The sequence below is a fragment of the Mercenaria mercenaria genome, chromosome 15, assembly GCF_021730395.1.
Source record: "Mercenaria mercenaria strain notata chromosome 15, MADL_Memer_1, whole genome shotgun sequence".
Lineage (NCBI taxonomy): Eukaryota > Metazoa > Mollusca > Bivalvia > Venerida > Veneridae > Mercenaria > Mercenaria mercenaria.
The window spans coordinates 68,505,786-68,526,819 of NC_069375.1; the positions used below are offsets into that span (position 1 = coordinate 68,505,786).

Sequence of the window (21,034 nt, forward strand, 5' to 3'; positions counted from 1 at the left end):
TGGTTTTCCGAAAGTAGTTCTAAATAAAGAACTGAAAGTAGTTCTGTTCTAATTATAGTAAAGGTCAAACTATATGTAGTCAACATATATAGTCAACATATAAAATGTAAAAGTTGAAGTGGATTTTAGAAGAAACTTTTGTAAGTAAATATACTTTGAGTTTACCTATAAACGATTTGGAAAATAATTTACAATATAGTCAACATGTACAATGTAATCTAAAGGGAAAAAAATATTTTAAGTACAATGTACTTTGAGTTTACCTAAAAACGTACAATTTGTTTGTGAAAAAGAATGTCAATGGAACTGAATTAAAAAAAAGATCCAATTTACGAGTTAAAAACCATGAACATCATGGATAATAGATACATTGCTTAACAACAGAAATTTATCCATCGTTTAGATTACTTTCAATTAGCAGCAGATAAATATTAAACTGCAGTTAAATGCTGGTGGTTACATACATAAAAAATAATATTAGCTGACGGTTGATAAACCAAATAAACATTATAATAATGGTATCGGGTATGTTGCTGAACTGACCAGCTGATGCTGCATAAATTAATAAAGAAATAATATATCTCATTTAGTGATTTGTCGTATACGCATCTGAACGACAAACAATGATTTATTCAAGAGCAAATCACTAAATGAGATATATTATTTCGATTCTAACACGTTACCAATGATGTTTAAGTACATTCATTAAATATTTGCCCGTTTTCAATCGGTTTCTTTTCCAGCGCGCCGCTATGCCGTTTGACGCCATGACGTAATAATAGTGACGTCAGGACAGTGATTTGTTGTATAATAATTCACAGTTTTCTGCCCTCTTTGTTTAGTAGGAAAATTAATCGTATCGTGTTAGAATAATGAATAAAATTCATGAAAGATCCTTTCGATGCATGTATTATGAAAGTGACAGTCTGTAACAAAGAATTGTCTTTAGAATGGACATCTCTGAGCGGAACATATATGTTGCTAATGTTGTTTTAAGATTAAATCTTGGTAAATGTTTTGCTATGTATTAATCAAGAAAAAACTTTGAAAATCTTATAATCTAATACCTGAAAGCATACAGCTTAGATATTTTGCATATATCATTGTGCAGGAATCCTTTATCAAGACTCAGAATGATTGGGTCTGTTCATGAGAAGTAATGAAATATCAAAAAAAGCATAATTTCTTTTCCTCTCCTTATCATCAAAACTGTAAAGAACTTCTTTGTAAAACGTGTATTATTTGATAACATCATCAAAATTGCATTGCAGGTCACATGACCTGAGTCACTAAGTTCAAGGTCAGGGTCAAATTATTGATCAAGCATTAGATAGCTGAAATTTATGGTCTGGTCTTTATTTAACGATTTTCATCAAATTAGCTTCAGTTGTCCTTATCAAGACGACACACAGTGTTGTGAATGGACCAGGTCACTAGGCATACTTGAAGGTCAAAGGTCATGATCAAAACATTTTACTTTCTTTGTATCAAAGCATTTTTTATGCTGATCTGTTAAGAACAAATATAGCACAATAATACATTAATTTGAAAACTGGACAATTTACTTATTACAATTGAAGAGAATGGCGTCTATAGATGAGTCATCAAGGAGTTGCTCAGAAAATTGCATATTTTGAGTAAATGGAAAGGAAACATTGACATAAGTCCTAACAGGAACAAAAAGAACACATTCTAAGAACAGTGTCATTGTTTTCTACACTTGTTTTAAATTGCCCAGTCTTTCGCATTTGCGCATAAAAATATTTCATTTTAAAGAAGAAAGATTAAGAACATTTTAAATTAACCTAAGATGCCAGTTATTTCAAATAGAACAACAGACGAGTCAGGTTCAAAGTCCGTGTCTTTTTGATCTAGAACGGGATTTCCTCAACTTTTTGCTGAGGTGGGGATTAAATCTATTTCATCTGCAAATTTCAACAAGCCATCAAAGCTTGGATCTGGAACACACAGCATTTCCTTGTTTATCTCTGTCTAAATATTCTTTTTCTTTTAAAGCGTCTAGATAACGTTTTGATACAGACTTCATTCTGAGCTTCTCATAGTCATAACTGTCTTCTGAAGTCTGGATGGATTTAAGACCTTCTAGAAGTTTTTCTAGGTAAGGCAATAAAAGACATTGTGTTTGTAAGATGCTGTCCGTTCCCCAAACTGTATGATTTTCATTATTACTATCTTTACACATTTCCTCTAGTACTTGTTTTACACAATCTCCTATTGTCTCCTCACCAGGGTTTTTACATTCATGATGATGATGAAACATCATGGTCTTTATCTTGTGTGATGAATAGCCTTTCTCAGATGAATGAGGGTCTGTACGAAAGTACAGATTCAGTATCTCACCATCGCCATGTCCGTTTATGAGAATCTTCAGTATCCTGTATACTTTCGAATGTTTCTTTGATAAGATGTTTCTCATAAAATGTGACTCACTCTCAGTAAATGAAATTCTACCATCTACTTCTAAATAGTTCTTATCTGACATGATCTTTGAACAGAGTGACACTAACTTTGGGTTGAAATACTTTCCATTAAATTTTTCATACCAATCTCTTTGATCACCCAAAACAGTAATTTTAATAGCCGGAACAAGATCAACATGGATATATTTTTCATCTCCTAATCCATTCTTATAAATAAATCGTAACACAGATGCTGGACCATGTTCCCTCACATACCGATCAAAGTGAAGTGATTTTGTTACATTCAGTGTTTCATTCGGACAAATATGATTCAAGCACTCTGTATGAGGACGAGTAGTAACAGTCTTTATTTGTTCATATGCTTTTGACAATAATTTTGTACGTGGACACCATCCCGCATAAGTTTTTACTAGGTAAATTGGAAAAATGATATCAAATTCATCTGGAAAACTGTTCTTTGTTCCTTCACTGATGCTTCCCACTTGGATTATGCTACTTTTTGCAGTTTTTACTTGTTTCTTCTTTATTGGAAAATATGCTTCTTCTAAATTTAAGAGGACCTCTTCTTCGCCTGCAGTTAAAGAGATATTTTCTAGTACCAGATGAACTATTTTCTGCACAATGATTTTGATACCTGCCTGTATAAACTCTATTTCCCCTGGTTCTGCTTTGAACACACATTTGTTTCCATATACATCATTTAAATATAACTCAAGGTTATTTATTTCATTTTTGTTTGGACTTCTCATAGTCATCAGTAAGGGATGTCAGGGTTGTTTGTTGTATCTCTCTGTCGCGTTGTTTTTAGTCTGTAATGAAAGATTAAAAAAGAAACAATTAATAAATTATATTGTCAAACAGAAACAAGCTGTATAAATATTTATAGGTTATTAGCTTTGTATCGGGAAATATGCACGAGTTCTTTGAACAGCGAAAATATTGTGCGACTTTAGGAGCGCAATATTTTTCCGCTGAAGAACGAGTCTGTCATTTGTCACTGTAACAGAGAATAAAAGAAAAGTACTAAAAATCTCAGATTCAGAGTCAAATGCTTTATTTTCAGTCTTCTGGCTAGTCTTGTCGCCCCTGGAACATGTAACATCTTGAATCTATACATTAGTGTTTTCTCTTTAAGAGATGCATGTGCATTAAGAGCCAGTAAGTCTACTGTGAGATATCGCAAAAACAATGGTTGTCTTGATATAAATTTGAACATGGTTTTATCAATCGAAGTTAAATAATCTTTACTACCAGTCCAAACTGTGATGTTGATAACTAGTTGAGATCGAAGGCTTTCATACCCAGGTGTCAGACAAGAAACTATAAACGGGGTTGTCTAAAGTAAATACTTTCTTTCAAATATCTGATCGTAGTTAATAATAGCACACAGAGAATCAAACACTGCACCTTCACATTCGGTTTTAGATGGTTAACAAGAAGTTGGATAACAAGTCCTTTTCCAGCGGCGTTTGTGGCGTCCTTGTAATCTTTCCGTCGAGGCAGTAGTATAGTATGGTACATATAAACAAAAAAAATATAATATTTACACACTGCTCAATTAAAATAGCGTGAAGTACTTACCAGATGCGTGATTTAATCAGTTAGCATAGGTGTGATAATCCTGATAATTCAATTATACACCTTAATCAGTCGGCAGCTTATTTTAGATAAAGCAATAAAAGGGTTATTAAAATTCGTTAAAGTTATAATTATGATATATCTATCATTTTATTGCAATATTATTTACCGATAAAACTATTTTAAACAGAAAATCTGTAGCTGGGAGTATTTTTTTAAAAAAAATCAAGTTATCGCTCCTAATAGAATGTTTCCATTGCGCACTTTGCCTCCATTGCGTGCCAGTGATTTAGCACAAATATCTGTTATGTGCCTAAATTTTTTTAAAGAATTTTCACGACAATTCCTTTATTTCAAACAAGTTTACACAATAATAATCGTTCCTATACAACGATTATACAATAGAGTTCATTGAATTTTTTAAGTCGGCAGTTATATAAGGGTTATTATTAATGATAGATGTAATTATAATTACGATACATCTACTATTTTATTGCAACAGCATTTACCGAGAGTAAATAAAATCTTTCAAACAATTTTAAACAGACAACTGTGAGTATTTTCTAAATATTCATCCAATTATACAGATAAGATAAGAAATATAAAATGATATGTTTAACAACAATAGTATGGTACATATAAACAAAAAGTTTATAATATTTACACACTGCTCAGTAAACCTATGACCCTTTATTTATAATGTGTTAACATTTTTCAGAATAATTTATACTTGTATATCTAAGAAAGGCGATAATACAACTTGGAACAATCGTAGCATTAGGATATTTAATCTCAAAACTTACTTAATTACTTTTTTATACATTAAAAGACATTATACAGCGATAATTAGATCAATAAACACGTGCGCTCTTTCTTGATGTAACCAATTAAAATAGCGTTAAGTACTTACCAGATGCGTGATTTAATCAGTTAGCATAGGTGTGATAATCCTGATAATTCAATTATACACCTTAATCAGTAGGCAGCTTATTTTAGATAAAGCAATAAAAGGGTTATTAAAATTCGTTAAAGTTATAATTATGATAAATCTATCATTTTATTGCAATATTATTTACCGATAATAAATTAAGTAAAACTATTTTAAACAGAAAATCTGTAGCTGGGAGTATTTTTTTTTAAAAATTCAAGTTATCGCTCCTAATAGAATGTTTCCATTGCGCACTTTGCCTCCATTGCGTGCCAAATATCTGTTATGTGCTTTTTTTTTTTTTTATTTAAGAATTTTCACGACAATTCCATTATTTAAAACAAGTTTACACAATAATAATCGTTCCTATACAACGATTATACAATAGAGCTGATTGAATTTTTTAAGTCTTTTTTTTCTAAATATAAGGGTTATTATTAATGATAGATATAATTATAATTATGATACAGCTATCATTTTACTGCAATAGCATTTACCGAGAGTAAATAAAATCTTTCAAACAATTTTAAACAGACAACTGTGAATATTTTCTAAATATTCATCCAATTATCGCTCCTAAAAAGGTTCTTTGCGCACTTCACCTCCATTGCGCACAATTTGAATTAGCACAAATATATGCTGCTTGTGTGCCATTTTCATTTCTTGGCATTTAAGAACGTTTCCATTAACTATAGCCAGCAAGTTTACCCAATAATCGACGCTATAAAAAATTGACTCCATTTCGCACCATTGCGCACTTTACTTCCATTGCGCACTATAGGCGTACCGGGAATTACCCTACTGTTTTCAGACATCTAAAGGTATTGACATCTAAAATGATAGAGCTGAAAGAAAGATTAAAGGAATATGCATTGATAAAAAACCAGTCCTATATATATATATTTCAATTTTTATTTAAAATGCTGTCATGGTCCGTCGACTTTCTTTCGAGTATTAAAATTGCTTTACTGTAGTTTTAATACAGGTGTAAATGTAAATTTTACTTCGGGTGTATTATCCTGAACATTTTCCTTCTATTTAATACTATCAGATAGGTAATTGATAGGTGCTTTTATGAGATAAGATAAAACATTATTTAACTTTATTCTACAATACCTGTTTCTCGGCAAAATAAGGAACAATGTAAAAATATCAAAGATAGCAGACAAGTTGGGACCTGTCGTTTAGGAACAATTTAACGAAGTAATGTTGACATTCTCACCGGTTGGAATAAAAGTTATAAAACTCATTTTTTACAACAAATTTGGGCTTCTGGAGAAAAGAATTCGGTTAAAAATATCATAACATATATAAGCAGATATAAGATGCCACGTTCGATACCTCTTTTATAGTTTTTACCAGATAAATCGGTCAGTCCGAACTACGATCAAGTCAACCGTGCAGAATACAAAATGGCTGACACTGGAAATTGGAATTTTAAGCAGTGAAAATATTCTAGATTTTTAAGACCAGAGGTGAGTAATCGAGATTAAATTAACAAAAGGTCTTTATATTTAAACATTTTAACAATATTTTTGATGAAAAAGCCAGGAATTCTTTATAAAACACAAATAAACGCAGGATCAAACTCGAAAGCGTTCTTGACAACAGACACATTTTGATACGGATATAGAGAATCTAGCTGGTTTCAGGATATTTGTGAAAGAAATTTTATAATATACAATAGTTAGGTTATTTTAGGAACTTATATTTTTCTTCCATTCTAGATATACATATTTTCTTCCTGATTATTTTGATTGGCTGAGCTAGCTTAATTATTAAGTTAATGCTTCTGCAAGTTCTTGTTCAGGTTCAAAATTGCTTACGTATGGTAGCTGATTTGTGGCATTTTGTTATTTTATTCTGTCACAGTGATACAATGACAAACTGAGTGATGGCGCCCTGCCCATCATAGGCCCATTAAACCTTACCCCGCAGATTGTCTTAATGAGGCCACAACAAATGTAGCCCTAGCTGCCAGATGTTGTCACTTTGATCGCTTTCCATTAGTGACATGTTATGACTAATAAAAACTGTGCCTCATCCCCGCCTTTTTTTTTCCAATTTTTTTTATTGCCAATGCTTTACATCTTTCAGCATTGAGGCAGGCGTAAAATAATTTCCAAGTGCATGAACAAAAGTTATTATTTTGACAAAAATTAAATGGGCGGGCAAGCATATGGGCAGACAGATGCACACATGCTTACACATTGTCCACTACTAATAAACTTTGATAATGTGGCAGTTGACCTAAATCCAGTGGACACTGTTTATTTTCCAATAAAGGTAAATCCATATTTGCTTTACAATAGATCTATGACGGATTATCTTTGAACATCCCTGGACTTATTGGACTCAACTGCCACATTATCAAAGTTTATTAGTATATATATATATATCTATCTAAATTTATTAAAATCAGAATATTGCATTTTTAAGGTACACATCAAGTTACTGATAATTAACAAATGAGTTGAAAGTTGAGAGATGGGGTTGGGGTGGGAGGGTGTGAGGGTAGTTTATGTGATTAAAAGTGGGAGAAGAGGCGCCATTTGGCGAGACAGCATTTGTCTCGATGGCATTCGATGGGTTGACATGCTGCAGGGCAACATAACGACCTTTGGCAGGGTGGTATTTGCTGGGGAGGGGAGCTATAAAGACTTGTTGTTGTGTCACAGTGACAAAAAAATGGCACAAATCAGCCACCATAATTACCAGGGGTGCGTATCAGTCAAAATGATCAATATGATTTTTGTGTCGATACAAAATGATATTTTCTAACGGAATAATAACAGAGTACAAGATCATATAGAAGGGCAATATGAACTTTATGACTTATATTGATTAATCACTTTTAAGGTGGATCTATTCTGCGGAAAAATCACATGACTTGGATGCATTTTTCTTTAGGAAAATCATGCAGTCTGATCCAACATCGACCTTTCTGCAGACAGTATATACGACCAGACATTACTTTTTGGTGGTGGTATTCTTATGATGGAGATCTATTTTTAATTTGTTCAGTATGCTTAGAATTTACAGACAAAAAAAATCATCACTGCAAAAATAACTTTCTTTTGGGTATAGTTCTGTTCAGGGTACCATATACTTACATTTTTGCGATGCTGTTGAACACTGATTGGCTGTCAGGTGTGACGTTGCATTTCCGGAGTAAACAAATTACGCTACCTGGAGGAGAACTTTTACTGAGGCCATTTACCATGTAGTTAGCTTGTTTTTGATCAATACTTTGATAGATACAGGAACGTTTGGTCCGGTGTATCGATCGAACCCTGAATACAGGTATTCGTTACATATCGAGAACCGGTACCGTACGCACCTCTAATATTTACTGCTCACGGCTGTGGACTTAAACCTTGCTTGTGGTGTAAAATTCATTCATGAGAAGAAGCATTTCAGCAGGCTTGCTGAAGGGATATGGTTCTACCCAGATACATGTTCCCTGAAATGATAAGGTCACCAAGGTGTTATACTTATTAGATTATTTTTATGCCCCCGAAGGGAGGCATATTAGTTTTCAACTGTCCGTCCGTTCGTTCATTAGTTCGTTCGTTCGTTTGTTCGTCACAACGTTAACTTTTTGCATGAAGGCACTTTACTCGCAAACCACTGCACCCAGGACCTTCAAACTTCACTTGCTGATGGTACTTATTGAGTATACCACCCCTACTGACTTTGGGGTCACCAGGTCAAAGGTCAAGGTCACAGGGGCCAACGTTAACTTTTTGCATGAAGGCCTTTTACTTGCGAACCACTGCACCCAGGACCTTCAAACTTCACATGCTGATAGTACTTATTGAGTACACCACCCCTACTGACTTTGGGGTCAAAGGTCAAGGTCACAGGGGTCAACGTTAACTTTTTGCATGAAGGCACTTTACTCGCGAACCACTGCACCCAGCACCTTCAAACTTTACTTGCTGATAGTACTTATTGAGTACACCACCCGTACTGACTTTGGGGTCACCAGGTCAAGGTCACAGGGACCAACGTTAACTTTTTGCATGAAAGCACTTTACTTGTGAACCACTGCACCCAGGACCTTCAGACGTCACATGCTGATAGTAATTATTGAGTACAGCATCCCTACTGACTTTGGGATCACCAGGTCAAAGGTCAAGGTCACAGGGGCCAACGTTAACTTTTTGCATGAAGGCACTTTACTCGCGAACCACTGCACCCAGGACCTTCAATCTTCACATGCTGATAGTAATTATTGAGTACAGCATCCCTACTGACTTTGGGATCACCAGGTCAAAGGTCAAGGTCACAGGGGCCAACGTTAACTTTTTGCATGAAGGCACTTTACTCGCGAACCACTGCACCCAGGACCTTCAAACTTCACATGCTGATAGTACTTATTGAGTAGACCAACCCTTCTGACTTTGGGGTCACCAGGTCAAAGGTCAAGGTCACAGGGGCCAGTGTTAACTTTTTGCATGATGGCACTTTACTTGCGAACCACTGCACCCAGGACCTTCAAACTTCACATGCTGATAGTACTTATTGAGTACACCACCCCTACTGACTTTGGGGTCACCAGGTCAAAGGTCAGGGTGCTGCGGGGGCATTTGTCACCATTAGTGACAGCTCTTGTTAAGGTTTTAAAGTTTTTCGGAAACCTTTGTTTTTCTGTCATGTCTTTGTTACTATTGCTTATATCTTACTGTGAGTTCACATTTGCATTGTCCAGCATACAAACAAAGTATGTGCAGGGGCTAGGCCAATTATACCCAAGGTCAAGGTCACCAAGGTGTTATGCGTGGGTTATTTTTAACATGTTAAGGTTAAAGTTTTTCGGCAACCTTTGTTTTTCTGTCATATCTTTGTTATTGTTGCTTATGTCTTACTGTAACTTCACATAAACACTGTCCGGCATACAAACAAAGAATGTGCAGGGACTGGGCCCATTATGATTATACCCAAGGTCAAGGTCACCAAGTTGTTATACTTGGAATTATTTTCATGTTAATTTTTTTTCGAGATCTTGTCAGTACCACCATACTTGACCTTTAACCCCTCTGAGAAGTACATGTAGGGTCTTTTCATATCTTGGTGTATCTTCCTTTTAAAGTAGAGGTCTCTTCTTGAGGCATAAATTAATTTTACTGTCCAATCACCAAATAGTGGAGTGCACTGTCAAATAGGATAAAAATACATACTTTTTAGGGAGAGGTATTGGGTTTTATTATATAAAAATAGTTATAGAATAATATATAGTCATACTAAATAGAATCATAATTCTAGTGGCAGTAAAGGAACTTTATATTTTATATTGTTTCTGAATATCTTGCTTAGTACTGAATTTATCACCCCCAGCCCCTACTCCCAACCAACAAAAATAAAAAAACAAAAAAAACATTTATTATGATTGTAAAGCCATAGAAATGGCATATTAAAATCACATGGAAAAAGTCAAATAATGTTCCTACTACTACAGTTGATGACCTTTTGATAACCTTGAGAATAACTTCTATCTAAAACGTGAAGTTGAAAAATAAAACTGAAAAACTTAAATTTCAAATATAAAGTTAGTAATGATAGAATCATTATCAGTTTTACTGGAAACGAATAATACTAATTTTAAAAATACAAATCATTCAAGGCTCACTTAAATTTAAAGGAATTACTGGAATGCAGTTTATGCTGATATATATAAAGAATTCTAACATGGCTGGATTTGATGCCAGGTAGTCAAACTCTGTATATTCTGTGATAAACAACGGTTGATGCGCGGACCGCTAAGAGAACATTATGACATCAGTTATGATGTCAAATTGGTACTTGGATAAATGAAGCCCAGCAAAATTTTTATTAGCTTCACTATTTGAAGAATATAAATAAATACAGTTATAACCTATCTGCATGGTGTTCAGGCGTGTTGTACCTCTACTTTATTTATTCTTAGTTGTATTTGAAGAATAGTCTAGCTATTCTACTCACCGTAGTGTCGACGTCGGTGTCACACCTTGGTCAAAGTTTTGCATGCAAGTACATAATTATGGCTATCATTTAAAGGCATATAGCTTTGAAATTTATTTTTTATACCCCCGGTATCTACTGATGTCCGTTCGTTCGTCCGTCAGTACGAGGTTAACCAAATGGGACCGTTCCGTCTAGCATCAATACCTCTTACTAGAATGACTTGATACTAATACAGATGTAACCTGTGACCATTCCTCATCTTCACACATCACCTGACCTCAGTTTGACCTTGACCTCATTTTAGACTTAGGTTGCTTTATATGGGCCATCTCTTGGTTAAGCAAATGGGAACGTTTTGTCTAGCATGAATACCCCTTACTAGAATGACTTGATACTAATGCAGATGTAACCTGTGACCATTCCTCATCTTCACACATCACCTGACCTCAGTTTGACCTTGACCTCGCTTTGGACTTATGTTGCTTTTTATCGACAAGGATGCCACCAGGGGCATCAAGCATTTATTGAACACAGCTTCTTGTTCTTTTTCTAGGTCAATTGCCAACCTCACTGAGTCAAGTCCCAGAACTTTGACATGTATTTTGGCCAAATCATGCCCCCTTTTGTAGTTTAAAGTTTTACATGCAAGTTAATATCTCCAAATATTGAATTGAAACTTCACATGTGTCTTCGGGGTTATGAAACTAGATGATAGCATCAAGTCCCATAACTCTGGCCTACATTTTAGGCAAATTATGCCCCCTTTTGGACTTAGAAAATCCTGGTAAAAGTGTTGTGTACAAGTACATATAGCTATTACTTAAAGGCCTATACATGTAGCTTTGAAACATATTTTTAGCCCACCATCATCAGATGGTAGGCTATTTAAATCACTCTGCGTCCGTGGTCCATCCATCCGTCATTCCGTCCGTCCGCCCGTCCATTAACAATTTCTCGTTATTGCATCTTCTCAGAAACTACTTGGGGGATTTTGACCAAACTTTGTCAGAATGATGTATTGTGTTCCCCTGAAAATCAGACTGGTTCAACAATTTTTGAATGAGTTATGGCCCTTTGTTTATTTTTATAATCTACATAGATTTATAAAGGGAAAAATTTTGAAAATATTCTTGTCCAAAACCACAGGGCCTAGTATGAAGCAGCATCTAGTGGTCCTTTACCAAGATGATTCAAATTATATCCCTTGGGTCAAAACCACAGGACCTAGGGCTTTGATATTTTGTATGTGACATTATCTAGTAGTCTTCTACTAAGGTTGTTCAAATTATCCCCCTAGGGTCAAATTTGGCCCCACCCTGGGGGTCACATGGTTTCACGTAGACTTATATAGGGAAAAACTTTGAAAATCTTCTTGTCCAAACCACAAAGCCTAGGGCTTTGATATTTGTTATGTAGCATCATCTTGTAGTTCTCTACCAAGTTTGTTCACATTATCCCCCTAGGGTTAAATATGGCCCCGACCCCAGAGGTCATATAGTTCATATAGACTTTATATAGGGAAAAGCTTTTAAAATCTTCTTGTCAGTAACCTACAACATTCAAATTTGGACCACATGTATAGTTTTGAGTGGCAACATTGACTGAGTTGACCTTGATTTTGACCTAGTGACCAACTTTCACATTTCTGTAGCTACAGCCTTCAAATTTGGACCACATGCATACTTTTGTGCACAGGAAATAACTTTGACCTTGACATTGACCTAGTGACCTACTTTCACATTTTTGAAGGTACAGGCTTCAAATTTGGACCACATGTATAGTTTTGTGTTCCAAAATATAATTTGACCTTGATTTTGACCTAGTGACCTACTTTCACATTTCTCAAGCTACAGCCTTCAAATTTGGACCACATGCATAGTTTTGTGCACCCGAAAAAACATTGACCTTGACATTGACCTAGTAACTTACTTTCACATTTCTCAAGCTACAGCCTTCAGATTTGGACTACATGCATAGTTTTGTGTATCAAAAAAAACTTTGACATTGATTTTGACCTAGTGACCTATTTTCACATTTTTGAAGGTACAGGCTTCAAATTTGGACCACATGCATAGTTTTGTGTTTCGAAATGAAATTTGACCTTGATTTTGACCTAGTGGCCTGCTTTCACATTTCTCAAGCTACAGCCTTCAAATTTTGACCACATGCATAGTTATATGTTCCGAAATGAAATTTGGCCTTTATTTTGACCTAGTGACCTACTTTCACATTTCTCAAGCTACAGCCTTCAAATTTGGACCACGTGCATAGTTTTGTGTATCAAAAAAAAACTTTGACCTTGACATTGACCTAGTGACCTACCTTCACATTTCTCAAGCTACAGCCTTCAAATTTGGACTACATGCATAGTTTTGTGTACTGGAAAAAACTTTGACCTTGACATTGACCTAGTGACCTACTTTCACATTTTTGAAGCTACAGGCTTCAAATTTTGACCACATGCATAGTTTTTGTGTTCTGAAATGAAATTTGACCTTGATTTTGACCTAGTGACCTACTTTCACATTTCTTAAGCTACATATGCAGGCTTCAAATTTGAACCACTTGCATATTTTTGTGTTCTGAATTGAAATTTGACATTGATTTTTATCTAGTACCTACTTTCACATTTCTCAAGCTGCAGCCTCCAAATTTGAAGCACATGCATAGTTTTGTATACCGAAATGAACTTTGACCTTGAAATTGATCTTGTGACCTACTTTCACATTTCTCAAGCTACAGCATGGACCACATGCACAGTGATGTGTACTGAAATAAATTTGACCTTGACTTTGACCTTGAGCAAGTCTTGAAATTTGGAACAATCAAAAATGGCTCAATGGTAGGCGCCAAGATCACTCTGTGATCTCTTGTTTCTTTTTCTAGGTCAGTTACCAACCTCACTTGGATAAGTCCTAGGGGTGCGTATCAGTTGTACAGTATGTATCGAATACTGGTATTCAGGGTTCGATCGATATATCGGATCGAACATTCCTGTATCAATCGAAATATCGGTAAAAAAAACTAACTACATGTACATGGTAAATGGCCTCATTAACAGTTCTCCTGTAAGCGTAATTTGTTTACTCCGGAAAATTTAATGCTTTTATACAACGTCACACCCGATAGCCAATCAGCGTTCAACAGCATCAGAAAAATGTTAGTACACGGTACCCAAAACAGAACTCTTCCCGTAATTTAAGGTAATTTTTGTGGCGGTGATTTTTTTCGTCTGTAAATTCTAAGCGTACTGAACAAATTAAGAATAAATCTCCATCATAAGCATGCTGCCACTGAAAAGTACATACTTGTCGTACTTTAATAAAACTATTGGAGGTGCAGACTGCAAGTTATGCATCAAAAACATTGTTTGTACATTGTAAGGGTACAAGTCTTGCAGTACACTTGTGAGGAGTGCACAAAATTAAATGTACACCGCATCATCTGTTGCAGGTGATTCATCACACATTTTTAGCTCATCTGATTTTTTGAAAAAAAATGATGAGTTATTGTCATCACTTGAGCGGTTGTCGGCGTCGGCGTCGGCGTCGGCGTCTGCGTCGGCGTTGCCTGGTTAAGTTTTATGTTTAGGTCAGCTTTTCTCCTAAACTATCAAAGCTATTGCTTTGAAACTTGGAATACTTGTTCACCATCATAAGCTGACCCTGTATAGCAAGAAACATAACTCCATCTTGCTTTTTGCAAGATTTATGGCCCCTTTTGTACTTAGAAAATATCAGATTTCTTGGTTAAGTTTTATGTTTAGGTCATTTTTTCTCCTAAACTATCAAAGCTATTGCTTTGAAACTTGGAATACTTGTTCACCATCATAAGCTGACCCTGTACATCAAGAAACATAACTCCATCTTGCTTTTTGCAAGATTTATTGCCCCTTTTGGACTTAGAAAAACAGTTTTCTTGGTTAAGTTTTATGTTTAGGTCAGCTTTAATCCTAAACTATCAAAGCTATTGCTTTAAAACTTGCTACACTTGTTCACCATCATAAGTTGACCCTGCACAGCAAGAAACATAACTCCGTCCTGCTTTTTGCAAGATTTATGGCCCCTTTTGGACTTAGAAAATATCAGATTTCTTGGTTAAGTTTTATGTTTAGGTCAAGTTTTTCTCTTAAACTATCAAAGCTTTTGCTTTGAAACTTGCAACACTTGTTCACCATCATAAGCTGACCCTGTACAGCAAGCAACATAACTCCATCCTGCTTTTTGCAATAATTATTGCCCCTTTTGGACTTAGAAAATCATTTTCTTGGTTGAGTATTATGTTTAAGTCAACTTTTCTCATAAACTATCAAAGCTATTGCTTTAAAACTTGCAACAGTTTTTCACCATCATAAGTGGACACTGTACATCAAGAAACATAACTCTATCCTGCTTTTTGCAAGAATGATGGCCCTTTTTAGACTTAGAAAATCATGGGTAGGACAATATTTCTATTACACTAAAAAAAATCAGATGAGCGTCAGCACCCGCAAGGCGGTGCTCTTGTTTTTACAAACAATGTCCATGTTGGGTGCAAATGCATATGACTGCATGGCTTTCCTAAAGAAAAATGTATCCAAGTCCTGTGATTTTGTCTCAGAATAGACCGACCTTAAGGTATTAGATCACTAACAGAGAACCTCCTTTTTGAAGAGTATTCAATTCCTACAATAAACCTACTTTTAATGCAATTCTTGGGGGGTGCGTAGGTTCAAGCCCTACTGGGACCAAATTTTTTTTTCTTATTTTCCTTTTTTTCTAATAAGTTTTTACTTCTTTCAAGACTTATTATTGATTTCTTGTACAAAAGTGGAAAAGATGAATCTTATAAGCGATTTCTTGGTGTTAAAAGTGAATTTACTACTTAAAAAAGAAGGGGTAGAGTTACACATCTTTAAAAATATTGAGTTACATGCGAGGAAAGTTCTCTGTTTTGCTTTCACTCTTAGATTATATATTGTGGAAGAAATTTAGGTAGGTTTTATGTCTACCCTAAGGTTATTTTTAAATGCAGTAAGCAAAATTCAAAACAGAAAATCCGCATTTGACCTTATTTTTTCAATGTTGAAGTGTAAATTCTGTCTCATTAAATCTGTTTACTTGAGGCACCATAGAAAAAATGATACTGACATTTTTATTTTGTATTTTATAATTGTTTACCAATAGTTTGATGTTTCTTTTATCAAAATTAATGGTAAAATGAGTTCTCTGCAAACGTTTTGGATAGTGGCCACCACTTTGAAATTTGTCTCTACTTGAGCTTGAGGAGATACCATAAGTTATACAAAATTTATAAAAAACGGCACGGTAAAAGTTGTTTAAAATTGCAAAATAGTGCAAAACACGGTAACCTTTCAGAATATACCAAGCAAAGGCCATTTTGAAAACATTACTATTAGTGATCTAATACCTTAAAAGACTAGTAATAAAGTTCATATTGCATTGCTACAATGGTCTTGTACTCTGTTATTATTCCGTTAGAAAATATCATATGATATATAGAATATCGATCATTTTGTAATTTGTATCGATACAGATAATGTATTGATGATTTTGACCGATACGCACCCTTTGTAAGTCCCATAACTCTGACATGTATTTTGAGCAAATTATGTCCCCTTTTGGCTTTAGAAGATTGTGTTTTAAGTTTTGCATGCAAGTTTCTATCTCCAAAACTAATGCAGATATTGAATTGAAACTTCACATCACATGTGCCTTCGGGTTTATAAAACTAGTTGATAGCATTGAGTCATATAACTCTTACCTGCATTTTGGCCAAATTATGCCCCCTTATCGACTTAGAAAATCCTGGTTAAAGTTTATCTTGCAAGTACATGCAGCTGTCAGGTCCCAAAACTCTTACATGTATTTTGGGCAAATTATGTCACCTTTTTGACTTAGTAAATTCTGTTTAAAGTGTTGCATGCATGTTACTATCTGCAGAACAAATGCAGATATTAAATTGAAACTTCACAATCATGTGCCTTCAGATTTATAAAACTTGCTGATTGCATCAAGTCCCATAGCTCTTACATGCATTTTGGTCAAATTATGTCCCCTTTTGAACTTAAAACTTCTGGTTAAAGTTTTGCATGCATCCAAAACTAATGCAGATACTGGATTGAAACTCTATAGACATTTTAACATTTAGGGTAATATTTTCCTGCTTCTTGGACAATGATTCGAAAAAGTCGAGCACTGGCTGTCTTACTGACAGCTATTGTAACAGTTTCTACACATCTTAACTCGTAACTGTGATACATTAGACAAAAATCACTCGGAGGCCTTGATTATTTGTGGAACACAAGTACTAACAGACTGTGATCTAACCATTTATCCTTGATTGGCTGTTCAACAAGACTGTTCCATTTAATGTGATTTTGTGTACATGTCTTCAAATAAGACTTTTCGGATTTTGAAGTAATTTCTCAGAAATGTTCATTGGCTGACTTCAGGATAACTAAAATTGTTATTTTAAAGCCATCTTGTTAAGGTATAGGTCCATCAGCTTCAGAGAAAACAAGTTCAAACGTCATCAAATCATAGAAAGAAAGCATTGTTTTACATGAAAATATAACAGCATATAAAACATTTATATTATTGTACAAAACCATTGTCAATATATTCTTATATTTATTGAATTCTGGAAAGGGACTACTTGAAGGGGCCACACTTCTGGACAGTCCAGCGCCTTTAAAAACTCACCATTTTTAAAAAGCTGTTATACGTCTTCGTTTTGATGCCTTTGCAACATCATGCGAGTGTTTAAACTTTACATAACTATGTAAAACATCGTTTTGACTATTGTTTACATTTATTTCTTTACAAATGGCATTCTTATTTAAAGGGGGACAACTCATTTTAGAATGTTTTAAGTATCCAACTCTATGGGACAGAACAGTAAAACATGTATTGGACAGATAAGTTGTGTGTCAAGATGCTGTTCATTCGCTCAAAAAAATCTGTTGTTTTGTGATATACTGCTAAACCTTAAATCTGTTTTTTAGCTTGAGCCAAAGGCTAAAAGCTCAAGATGAGCTTTTGTGATTGCTTGATCATATGTCCGTTGTGCAGTTTGTGTCGTGCGCCTATTAACAATTTCCAAAAAAATCTTCATCAAAACTACTATCGATTAATGATAAACGTGGATAGAAGTTCAATTATAAAATACTGATAGGTAAACTCCTTATATTGCTTTAATGCTTTATTGATAAAAATCCACTTTTATGTCAAAACATTTTAATTTGGCTTACACAGCAATAAAACTTCTAGTAGGCTTTAACATTCTTTATATAATTTCAACCATCCAAAATAATTCTGTTGATCAATAAACAAACTTTGTTTGGTCAATGAAAAAGTAAATAGATTGAAAACATTTTATGACTGGTAAAATTTAGGATTTAAAACATTCAGAACGATTTAAAAAAGATTTATGTGCCATCACATGAAAAAGGACTATAATTATTACAGAAAGATATACCAGTTGGGTTGGTAAATGCAAGTTTTTAGAAGTCTTCTTGTCTTCCATGGTACATAGAAAGGTTGAAAGTTGTGATTTTTACAAGTAACAACCCATACATGCATTCTGAAAGAAAAATATTTACTTATGAAATATTAAATTTGTATATATTTTGCTAATGAACTAGCTGGTCCATCCTTCAACTTCAACAATAACATTAACTGTTAAAAGGGGTATGTACCGAAAATATACTGTATGGTGAACAGTGCAGATTTTGGTAAGACTTTGCAGTCTGATCAAGATCTGTATTGGTCACAAAGGCAGAATCAATCATGTTCAGTATGATTAAGGATAAAACAACAGAAAACATGTGAAAGCTGCAGCAAAAGAGTCATTATTTGATTTTGAAAGAGACCGCACAAGATGGTTTTTGGAAGAAGTTAGGTTAGACATGTTAGAAATTCCATCAAAATTTTGTCCTTTTTAAAATTAAATTTCAATAAAGGTACTTATTTCAGGTCTCACTGATTGCTTGAAATGTTAGATAAAATGAAATTTAGATTTTGTATTATTTACAGTCAATGAGTTTTGAAATAAATTCCAAATATATAGTAAATTGTAGTTTAATGTGTGACAGTATTTACATATTGGACAAGTGCCATCGTATAGATGTAGTTAAAATGATAGGTCTTACGTTACATACATATTTGACAATCTTCCACAATACATTGTACTTAGGCTCGCGGAAATCCCATTACAGGTCGCACAGTGTTGACGTTCCTCTCGACTTATAAAAATTGGAGAAAAGTCAAAAGGTTTTATCTATAATCTGTAATGGAATTATTGATCAAACTTCAACACAAATCTGGAAAAGAATTCACACTTGTAATTTTATCATGAAATATTCAACATGGCTCCTGGTTTCCTATTGTTTACTGTATTGATTTAAATGATTATAAAGTTAGTTAGGCAATATAGTTTGTTTGAGAACATTCAATTTATGATAAGAATGAATTAAAATTTCAGAATGTTCTTACATCAAGGGTAAGTCAGGCTGAAAATGTGTGCAAAGTTTTGATTTCTGCTGTTTCAAAATGAAATGCAGGCTTCTTGGCTGAGTGGTTATAGTTTACCTCTTACCGGCTTTGGCTGGAAAGCAGTCCTTATCATATGTGAGGAAGTTATTCAGCTGCATGGATGAGGATGGTTGATGGTTCTTGGATCTGATGCTCACCCAAATGTTTGGAGAATATCCATAGGGCCATCTGGGGTGCCCCTCCCTTATTTAGTTCAGCTTGATAGCTGTAATATGAGCTACATGGTGTAGTTAAGATATTAAAAATGAATTGAAAGGGACGGGCCCGGAATATAAATCTGCATGCCTACCGTATGTTGATATCAAAAGGAAATAAGCATTTATTCGTAAAAAACTAACAATTTGACATTCATTTATGATTTCAGATGACTGTGATATAAACTAAAACTACCTCCAGTGATGAAGAGGACACCAAGGGCAGGTCACTCTAACCTCCCTGTCCCTAAAACATCAAAGGGTTCACCAGGCAATGCAAAGTCTACGTTGAGCAAGGGCGGGCCCCACACACGCTCGGCAGAGGACATACCGCGCAGAGTACAACTGAGTGTGGCAGGAGGGCCACCATCTCCACAAAGAAGAGCAATATCTCCAGGAACACCACAGAGGAGAAGTCTGCTACCCTCACCAGGTAACTTAATATTTTAAGACTTATGTTTAGCTCACCAGAGCAATGCTTGAATTATAATGTTGTAAAATCATAGTTTCATCGGCATAAAATTTCGTGGTTTTGACAAAAATGGCTCTAGAGTTTGATTTTCGAGGCGATATTGATTAATGTGGGGTTTAACATTTGAAGATGAAAATAATACGAAATTTATTTGTTCATTAAGAGTTAATTTCATGGATTGGCATGTAGCCAAGCAATTCTTGAAAATTACTCACCAAATGAAAATTACTGATTTTACATAACTTTTCATATGAACTTGTACATTGTCTCTGCCTATGGATACTTGTTGAAATTTTGTTAACCGTTTGGCTTCGGTATTGAAATTTAATGCTTGAGAAAGTTATTAATCTTTGAAACGAAGTGCTTTGTCACCATGAATTCATGAATTAGTCCTGTCTTAGTTTTAAAGGCATATGCTAGAGTCTCAGTACAAATGTATATGAGATGGGGAAATGTTGTATTCAAAGGCAGATAACTCTTTCAATACCGGTAGCCTACGACTTTTATTGCATATCTTCTTTTTGTTAGACGATTGACCTTTAATATCCAAAGTTTGAAGAAATTATTTTTGGGAAATTTTCTGCCCATCTCATATACAGAGATTCTAGCGTACGCCTTTAAAACTTAATGAATATAAATAAACACATAATAAAAGGCTAAGCGGTTAACGTTTCTTACATTGAATCACATGCTGCACGTTGTTGTGGGATTGAAACCTCACAATTGGGTATAGACTTCTTTCATGTCAGGAAGCCATCCATCTGGCTAATGGAAGGTTGGTGGTTCTACCCAGGTGCCTACTTACGCCTGAAATAATGGACTGGAGGGACACCTTTGGTCTACCTCCACCATCAGAAGCTTGGAAGTTGCTTTATTACCTATCACTGTGTCAGTTTGACTTATAAATATCAACAAAAATA

At 34.7% G+C, this 21,034-nt stretch overlaps 2 protein-coding genes across 12 annotated transcripts in view; one reads left to right on the plus strand and one right to left on the minus strand.

Moving 5' to 3' along the window:
- Window positions 1–534: 534 nt before the first annotated feature.
- LOC123562777 (uncharacterized) lies at window positions 535–5,365 on the minus strand. The gene is made up of 2 exons (XM_045355378.2): window positions 3,849–5,365; window positions 535–3,250 (listed from the first exon to the last, which is right to left on the minus strand). The coding sequence occupies exon 2, from the start codon at window positions 3,194–3,196 to the stop codon at window positions 1,946–1,948; it is 1,251 nt and encodes a 416-aa protein (XP_045211313.2). The 5' UTR covers window positions 3,197–3,250; window positions 3,849–5,365; the 3' UTR covers window positions 535–1,945.
- Window positions 5,366–6,077: 712 nt separating this feature from the next.
- LOC123528858 (centriolin-like) overlaps window positions 6,078–21,034 on the plus strand; it is a 145,101-nt gene continuing 130,144 nt past the window's right edge. For 3 of the 11 annotated variants that reach the window (XM_053525538.1, XM_053525542.1, XM_053525540.1), the window contains exons 1-2: window positions 6,079–6,422; window positions 19,813–20,075. In XM_053525538.1, coding sequence (XP_053381513.1) covers window positions 19,847–20,075 — 229 coding nt within the window. In that variant the 5' untranslated portion in view covers window positions 6,079–6,422; window positions 19,813–19,846. Of the gene's footprint in view, window positions 6,423–19,812; window positions 20,076–21,034 lie in introns of all 11 variants that reach the window. The other 8 variants (XM_053525541.1, XM_053525549.1, XM_053525548.1 and 5 more) reach the window with 6 other exon arrangements.